At 38.7% G+C, this 10000-nt stretch overlaps 1 protein-coding gene across 1 annotated transcript in view; it reads left to right on the forward strand.

The window, feature by feature from the left end:
• The first annotated feature begins 1411 nt into the window (after positions 1–1411).
• LOC138018063 (fibropellin-1-like) overlaps positions 1412–10000 on the forward strand; it is a 19661-nt gene continuing 11072 nt past the window's right edge. The window contains exons 1-3 of the mRNA XM_068864937.1: positions 1412–1692; positions 8512–8918; positions 9354–9467. Coding sequence (XP_068721038.1) covers positions 1412–1692; positions 8512–8918; positions 9354–9467 — 802 coding nt within the window. The remainder of the gene's footprint in view (positions 1693–8511; positions 8919–9353; positions 9468–10000) is intronic.

The raw sequence follows: 10000 nt of genomic DNA on the forward strand, positions 1-10000 counted from the left end.
GTGTCAAGTTACTGGACCACCACACGTACGCAATGAGTGCCAATTTTTTTGTTCCTTTTGCCGCTCCTAATTATTAACTGAAACCACTCCTGTTTCATCGCAAAAGGTAAATAAAGAAAGACCTTCCACATCCCTGCCATCCCTGCCCTGCGACTCCCAAACCGGCAGAAATAAATAAGTTAAAATCATCTTTTTGTGCTACTATATTACTGTCTTAGTATATCCTAAAACAACTCTTCACCGCTATGTCGTTGGCTGGTAGTGGATATTTATATCGCCGCTTCGCGGTAAACATCCAGCACTAGCCACCTCCAGTTCGTTTAAGAGTAGCACGTTCATTACACAAACAAGGAGAAAAATAATGCAATGCAATCACAAAGCGTGAAAATACTTGTCTTGTAACAGAAAACCATGACGTCGCGAGAGTAAGATATAAATAATTAATGCTTGCTTTCCTCTTTCTCATAAAAATATTCTGTGAGTGTACTTTTTCCTTTGGGCCTAGGAACATCAAAATATTGTTCATGAAAAGAAAAATGCTGGAATCGATAGGCATTTAAAAGAATTTATTTTAACCATGAAACGCATTCCGGTATTCATCAATACCGCTTCAGTTTTACCGAGCGCCTGTTCTCGATCAACGACGTAGTCAGTACGTCATAATTAGCGTGCGCATAAACAATGGGCTCGTTTTTGTTACGTCAATAGACCATCCATTCATTTTTTCGATAATGATGTCGGGGGAAAAGGGATTAAATGAGAAGCGCACGGACTCGGTTTGACACCATATCAGCGGTTGTATTGGTTTTGGTAAGTTAAATATTATAAATCTAGACCCATACTTAGCATTTACCGCCTTAGTCGCCAATGCAATGGCTACCATAACCCTGGTTGGCTTATAATCCTACATACACGGTCAAAGTAATCGTACCAAAACATCTTCCATGCTTGGGAGCAATATCTCAGTTAAGAACGACATCCGTCCTAAGTACATTCAGGACCTCGTTATGCAAAGACCAGATCATTAACCAAAACCTTGAAATTTCGAAATTTCAACGGAAGGTTTTTTTTATGTTCGTTATGAAAATGTACTTAAACTAAAAATAGAAAGATTAGTTAGCTTTATAGGTGATATCGAGGGCAAAGTCAATGGAGCTAAAGCCTTCCATCCACCTTCCGACGGACACATAAACACATACTTGCACTGACTTACCTTTTCTTTCGGGGTGAAGTGTGAGCATTTTTGGGGGGGAGGGGGGGCTAACACATTTTGTGTTAACAAAAATATATTAGCAGTGGAGTCTCTTAAGCCTGTGTAATGGTGTGAATTGTTTCTGTAGAAGGAAAACTGGTTACTGAAAGTGTGTGATTGCTTGATACGCAGGTGCAGTGACGGGGCTGTTGGTTCAGAATGATGAACATTGCCTTGTTTATAATTCTTGCTATGACGTGTGTTTCTTCGAGCGAAATTCGATGCAGAACAGAAAAAAAGTGGAGGCTTGACTTTGACAGAGAGGGATGGGTGCATTGCGGAACTGCTGATTACGTGAAAGGCTTTTTTAGAAACACTAGCGCTAACAAAGAGCATCATAACTCTTTCCTGGAATATGCGCGATGCTGCAAAGCTCCGACGCCGAATGAAAATCGGAAACAAGGTTGTAAGATTTCCAACTGGACGACTGTCTTAGCCAGGTAAATCGGGGGTAAAAGAAATCAATATTAGTGTAGTTAATTATATAAACTAATATACTTTGTTCAGCTACTCACTTTTCCACTCCTCGAAATTGATTCATCAAGGACGCAAATCGCTAAAACGAATTCTTAATTCTCGTTGCCCAGGAACACTAGGAGGAATGAAGTTCTTTCCTTTTTGCACAATTCATGGTTGTGAATACAAAAGATCGTAAAATGGCTATAACCTTTGAGTATACCTTCTAAACTTTCTTTATACTAAAACGTTAAGCACCGTTAAGTAGTCATGCATCCATGCCAATCCTCGTTTAGAAATCTTTGTTCCTTCTACGTGTGAGAAAAGGTTCTATCGAGTTTCCCGTATTCGAGCTACACGTCACTAAAACTATTTTTGCTCAATCGTTCATAAGAAACGAGAGCAGAGAAGCAAAGAAATAGACCGGGGTTTCAATATTAAATTGCACTCATGAAGTTGTTTTTCTAGCGTACGTAGCTAATGGAAAGTGTAGCCACAATAGAATGGTATATGCCACAATATACACCGAATTCATAAATGGCGACCAACCTGGGTCGAGTTAGCGGCCAAACACGAAACCGAAGCGTTTTAGGATAAACATGCAGTATTTTTGAGGAGGGAAGGAAAAAATGAACGATCGACGTGCGGAAAATTACATTCCTGGTTCTTCTTTAAGTCCTGGTTCTTCTTTAAGTGCCAGAAGGTCATCGGTATTAAAAAATGATGAGCACGGTTGTGGCTGAAATGTTGGAACGATTATGCTTAAAGATCAAATTGTAAAGAGGTAAATTTTAACCTTTAGTAAGCTTACATCGTTCGATCCGGCTTAGGCTTACAGTATGGCATTATTGTGTAAAATCAAGTCATCTGTTTGAAGAAATTAAAAAGAGCTCTTTTTTTTCTTTTTGTTGCTATTGCTTTTTTAAGAGTCGAAGAATACATTATTCAAGGAAAAGACAGTTTTCTTATTAATCCGGATCCGAATTCGTTGTACAAAAAGCGAAACTTTGCCAAGCAAACTCTGGTGAGATTTCTTATACAAAACTGAGGCAAAATTTTCCGAAAGGTAAAAGTATTAGGTGCTCTCTGGTGGAGAAAATGCCCCTTTTTACGAGGCAGAAATGAAGAAGTTTAGTAGGGAAGGCGGCTGGAAAGCACCATTTTGTCCCAACAAGCTGGAAGAAGGGGAACCCTCTTGAAGATCTATGTGTTGGTATTATTTACAAAGCTGGTAGTACCTTGAATATTTTTAAATGTTTATATTATAGTTTAATTTATTCACATCTGTCGTATTATACTGTCTCATGGGGACGTACCTACCTTACTAAATTAAACTGTTTACTACTGCTACAGAAAAGAGAACTAAGGATTATAACACAATAAGGCTGGCGAGATCATAGCAGACCCCTGTTTACTAGATTAGGTAAACTGAACATATTTCAAATTACTAAATTACAAATGGGTGAGCTTGTATACAAACATCAAAATAACTTGCTTCCTGATATTTATGACTCTTATTTCACAAACAGCAGAGAGGCCCATCGCTATTGTACACGTGCAAGATCAAACCAAAATCAGTTTATACCTCGTCCAAGAACGAATTATGGCAAATTCAGTTAGATTTGCCACAGCCGATAATTGGAATAAAGTACCTTAACATACAAAAAATGCTTCCTCTCTCCAAAGCTTTAGAAATGAGCTTAAAGTTCATCTGTTTACATCCAAAGCCCGAGAATGACATCTTGTTTAGCTGTAGTTGCACCATGTCATTGTTTTGCTTTGTTTCGTCAGTTTTGTTTGTTTACTTTCTAACTCAAACTTAGTAATTAACCTAATTGTAGTATATTTTACTTTATTTCTTGGTTTCCACAATGTAGTCTATCATTTCTGCCTGCTATTTAATATTCTATCTTAATATTAATACCTTGTATGAATGCTAGATTAGGTGTGCGAACACTACTAACCCTGTGGGTTTTTGCTCGCACATCTCCACTCCACATTTCTGTGACATGTATTATTAATTTGTATTGTTTTATCTGTGGAAATAAAGAAACCTATGAACCTAGGAGGACGAGTATCTTAAGAATAGAATGTATTAGCGACGACAAGCCCTTTTTGTTTTTGCTGTAAGTGCTATCACTGCTTCATGCAGAAAAATGACGAACCACTAATTATAAAGCGACCTTCACACAGCAAACTAGTTTGCAAACTCGCGTTGGCAAACTCAAGTTGGTGTGTGTGAAAGACACAACAACACTTGTTAAATATGTTGGCAAACTATTGGTAAAAATAGAGAGAGACAAGTTCTATTTGTTGCCAACAAATTGTCAACGTGTTTGCCGACTGTTTTTGTGCCGTTCACACACTCCAACTTGAGTTTGTTAAACTTGAGTTTGCAAACTCAAGTTTGCCGTGTGAAGATAATAAGATAGAAATGTCTATTGCATCTGGAGGTGTTGTGGAACTCCGCTTGTTCACGGGTGGCGTGTAAGGCCGGTTATTGTAACCACTCTTTGGCTCTTACGCTTAAAATTTGTAAATTTTCCTTGTTTGAAAGTGGAGGTACAAAAGATTTAATCAGTGATGCGGCAGCAAAATCCTGAGGCATACACTAGTAAGCTTCAAACCTCACCAGAGTTTGAATCAACAACAGCACAACTCGCACCCTGCTTGGCAAATTTTCGCTTTGTGTACAACAAATTCGAATCCGGATCCATAAGAAAACTGTCTTTCCCTCGAATGGTGCATTCTTCGACTCTTAAAAAAGCAATAGCAACAAAAAGAACAAGAGGCCATATTCGGCCTATCCTCTGGCCGATTCCTATGTTTTATTTAAGAAATGCTAGGATGAAGTTGAATCATCTTTGCTGGTGTTTTTTTTTTTTTTTTGGAGAAGGTTGGTTTTTAATAAGTAGGAACTTCAAACTTCAAATCAGTGAATCCCCGATGAAACAAGTTTGTACATGTAAATGCCTTGAAGGTAATAGTTCATAATAAATATGTATTCAAATTTTATCTTGTCAGCCTCACAAATGTTTGTGAACGTTGGAATGTGACGTCACTGAAGAAACAGGAAGTCATTTTCGTGAGCAAATGTATATTATAGGTCGAAAATTTACTAATACATTTATCCTGGAAATGTAAATGAGGCAAAGGTTGAAGCACAGGTCATCACTCCTGTACTTTTGGCATGAAGATTCACTTTCACCTTTACTCCTCAAATGGTGACATATTAAGGTAAATCATTGATTGTAAGATGACTGTTTATACACCAGCCATGGTAGAATTTAGTCCCAATGTTCACAATAGCAGCTAATGTATTAGAATCCCATTAACTGCAGGGCTTGATGACAGAGTAACACAATGAATATAGTGCCAGTGGACAACAGTAGTTGCTTACGAGGACAAAAGCTGTTGTTTTCAGCAATATTAAGATTAACTTTAGCAATTTTTATTCCTTTTACCTCAAATATATCACTGATCTGATACAAACTTTGAATATACTGGACTTAACTACTTACAGATGGTACTTGTAAAAGAACGCATGTCCCTTCAGGGTGACTGTTTCCATACAAATCTCTACCATGAGAATCAAATATTTTAAAAGCACCATTATTACAACAATAGATTCCAACAACAATGCATCTTACTCCTAAAATAAATGAGGTATAGCTTTGAGCCATAAGCGATTCGAAAGCTCCAAGAAAAGACATACAGTAATGGTATCCCTCGATTGCACTATTACCATGAACATTTCCAGTGTAGCTCTCACTGTAAGAAACTTGGTAGGCAGTATCAAACACACTTAACATTGATGGTAACTCTGCCAACAGCAAAAAAGGCAGCTGAATGCGCCAACCTTGAATATAACTGATTACCAACATCCATTATATGTATGAAATCATTAGGACAATAAATCCGCCCATTGTTGTGGTATATGAAAGAACTCAAACTCATCGCAAAAACACTGTTGTCCAGCATTTTGACGAAATACTCTAAAGTTGCCTTGGCTGTAAGGTGCTCTTATAGTTTTACTGGGTTCCACAATGGGACCAGGGTTCTTTATATCGGAACTTAGTTTGAACTTACAATAATTAATTCTGTGGTTATGACTCGTGAAAAGTGACGAGGGTAAAACACATGTAAACAAAGAATAATGTTTTTTAACTTTCTGCATCTCTTTAAGTCTTTTTCGATGCCACTTCGATTTAAATTTAACATAGCGATGACTTTTAGATGACATTGGTGTATTTTTCCGAATTTTATAAAAAACAAACGCTTGCAGCTTTCGATTCTTCTTCGACAGTCGCTTTAGCTTTTTCACTGGTACTGTATTCTACTTGGTTCGCGTTCCCGTCTGGACCTGTGGCGTTCGAATAAATTCTTATTGCTGGTGTAAACAAACATCTCATAACGAGACCTGATTCCAAGTTTCTTCGTTAACTTTATTGGAGTCGTTGAATAATTTCGTACACTTGAATGTAACTGTTTCACTTCAGGCAGCATAATATAGTCTTCAAATGAATTAGAAACCGTTTCTGAACATCGTATATGAGTGTACATAAACTTACATACAGCTTGCCGATGATCCATGCGATGGTTGTTATTATAATGACACTACTGAAAAGTACAATCGTTAACGTTCCTCTAATTCACATTTCAAAACAAATAATTACAAGAAACAGAAACATTATCATAATACGGATGCCGGTACATACTTGTTTTGCTTTCACATGGGACTCGCGCTGTTTAATTTTCAATATGGCGTCTTCAAGGTTCTCTTTACCTTTCAGATCAAAATGTTCGTTCTTTCGTCGATCAACGTTATTCTTAGTTGCAATAGTACACACTTTTGCATGGTTAGAGGTCTCCGTTTCCGTGATACTTCTGGCATTTTTCACTTACAAAACTCTTTCATCACATTCGCATTTTGTGTTCACAGATAAACTTGATCTCAACTCATGATCACTAGTGCCATACTTTGGAACATTTTGGAATCCACTTTGCATGCAACTTGGCAATATTTTCGGCTCACTGACCGATTCCTTCCTGTACCGTTCGATATTTTTTCGCGTGCATTCATTCGGTGCACTTTTCTTTCGGTCCATTTTACTGCTCTTCCCATATCGGACAAATAAACGTCACCTTCTTAGAGCCCGCGATTCTTGTGGTCAGCAGGCTTTGCCGATTTGTGGTGGAAACTTGAAAAAACTGGCCGAAAACTCAACTCTGGGCGCCGTGCCTGCGGCCAGAGTAAAAACAAGAGCATTTTTTAATTTCTTCAAACAGATGACTTGATCTTGCGCAACTACGCCGGGTCGAACGATGTAAGCTTACTAAAATTAAAAATTTACCTCTTTACAATTTAATTTTTAAGCAGAATCGTTCCAACATTTCAGCCAAAACCGTAGCTCATGGTTTTTTTAATACCGATGACCTTCTCCCACTTAAAGAAGAACCAGGAATGTAATTTTCCGCAAGTCGATCGTTCATTTCTTCTTTCCTCCTTCGAAAATAAGGTGTGTGTATCCTAAATCGCCTCGATGTCACGTCTGGCCGCCAGTCGACCCAGGTTAGCCGCCATTTATGATTTTGGTGTATGTTGCGTTTATTTTGCCCAGTCTAATACAGTTCATAGGATAACAATTCCTATTAAAGGTCAGACACGTAACGCCAGATTAAAATAAAGAAAATGGCCAACTTTACTTCTGAGAAGTGGATAGTACTTATTATTAAAAACTGAACTACGGATATCAGATTTCCAGCATTTTCATTGGCTCGCCGGACACAGGCTATCAGTTTATATACCTGCTGTACTTAATGTTGTCAAGGAACACGTCAGCAATAAAGCGAGTTGAAAAACATTTTTGCAGCTCTCAGAAAAAATGGCCGACAAAAGCCGTTATGGGCTGGAATAAAAACAACATGAAAGAGTTGTTGATCCTGGAGGTTTTAATAAAACAATTGTTCTATTCGGGCTTGCTGAATATAAAATGATTATAACCAACTCGGCGCGTTATCTATCACTTCATATCCAGCGCGCCCTCATAGAATAATTGTATCTGGCGTTCCCATTGGCTCACTCAATCTCGGTTATCAGCTCACGTACCGTAATGACCTTATATGGAAACTGATTGCCTCGATCGTTTTGTAAAGACTGAGACAACATACTGTCCTTCTGTTATTAAAACAGTTCAGAATTTAATGAAATTTAATAAAACAGTTATTCCATTCGCACTTATTGGATATGATACTGGTTATGATAGACAATGGATCAGCGGAGCGCCGGGCGCGCCCAAGGCGCGCGTGCGCAGAGCACCATAGGTAAGAAAATATGGTAAACCATCGATGCGAGAAATTCTGGTTTTATAGCCATGACGTCATCGATCGTCCGTACGTACGTACGTACGTACGGAGAATAGAAAGCCATGTATGCCAATGTGACTAGTATCATACTAGTTTACAGCATACATCTTTGATATTGGACACCCATGTTTTGATCAATTGACACCTTTCAAAACAAGGTATCCAATGACCAGTATCACGTAACCATATCGCGGGCTCAAGCTTAGATAGAGCTTTTTTTGGAAGTTGACCGCTAACCAGGTACTGGTTTTCGATTGGATTGCAGCAATAATTCGTGATAATAATTGCAGCAATAATAATAATTGCAATTATTATTGCTGCAATTAGTATTGCAGCAATAATAATTGCATAGACAATTATTATTAGGTTTAACTAAGCTTTTTCTTAGTTCACATGCACTTTAAAGTTTGAAGGGCTCTAACAAATGTCTTCTTTAGTAATCACAGGTGGGCTCTATGTCCCGATGGACACTTTCTGGAAGGCTTATTCCAAAGTGGTGGCGGTCAAAACAAACAAGTTCTTCAATATATCAAAAAAGCCAATTGCTGCAAGCCCAATAACTTGCCAAATCAGTACCTTCACTGCTACTTCAAGCCTGTGAACAAGTCAATCGAAACTAAAGGATGGGTTGAGTGTGATGGCGGTTATTACATGACGGGTTTCTACCGAGGAAACTGTGGCCAGTTGAAGTGCATCGATAAAATTAAGTGCTGTAGTATGAATACAAGCGGTTTGAACAACTGCTCGAAAAACCCTTGCCAGAACGGAGGGACCTGTCGTTATTTCAGAGAGAATCACAAGTGCGACTGTAGACCTGGATACACGGGCAGCCATTGTCAAAAAGGTAACGAAACGCAATAGTCCGTGTAATAACAGAAAACGTCCCATACGTCTGATACAATTTAGCATTGCGTTATAAAAAAAAGTTCGATAATAAATTGGATCTTCGGTGTTTTGTCGAGTATTATCGCAGGGTATTTTTATTAGTTCTTTGAATTTTGACCCGCCTTATTACGTGTTCTTGGAAATGCATCAGGACGTACCATTCCATTAAATATCCTCACTATCAAGGGAGGAGGTCATTATCAACTAGCGAACTAAAAAAGGTAAGATCAAAGTGCCGATACAAAAACGGTGGCACAAAAAGCCAAGTTTTCTACATCGCCTTGGATCAAATGATGCTCACCAGCTGTGTGGCTCAATCCACAATTGATCGGAGTATTTGGCGACAGAAACAGTGCCTTCGCAATTCATCCCTTAATTGTTTTATATTGTTTAGATATGGACGAATGCAAGATTAACCCTTGCAAGAATGCAGCAAGCTGTGTCAATCTGGTAGGAAGCTATCGATGCGATTGCAAGTCTGGATACACAGGCACTAAATGTGAAACAGGTAAAACTTATTTGCTGACTTTATCCTCTGCTGTGGATATATAGAGATACAGTTAAAGTTTTTGCTACACGGATGGGAAAGACATTGTGAATTGGAGCTTCACATCGCAACTTTTAAGGCCGGGACACACTAGGCGACAAGTCGCAGCGAAATGTTGCGACACGACGCCTGTTCGGTGCACAATTCAGTGATCTCGTATGAGGGGCAATGTGAACTAGTTTTCTAATTCAATATGGCTGACCATATGACGCTCTCTCATTGGTTCATTTATATTTTGTCCCAGCGACTTGTTGCCGGAAGTGTACACACGATGCGACAACGCTGCTTTTGTTAATTTTGTCGCTGCGATTAGTCGCACGAATTCAAAATTCTGCCGCAGCGACAATGATTTTCATGAAATAAACCGTGTCACAAAAGACGGAGCAAGATACGCGAGTCTCGTGAACTGCATTGGGTGCGAAACGGCGTACACGAAAATAATACGTGCAAGATAGCGTGAATTCGCGTAACTAATGCAAGAATGGCACTGCATG

Source organism: Montipora capricornis, chromosome 2, assembly GCF_036669925.1.
Source record: "Montipora capricornis isolate CH-2021 chromosome 2, ASM3666992v2, whole genome shotgun sequence".
Lineage (NCBI taxonomy): Eukaryota > Metazoa > Cnidaria > Anthozoa > Scleractinia > Acroporidae > Montipora > Montipora capricornis.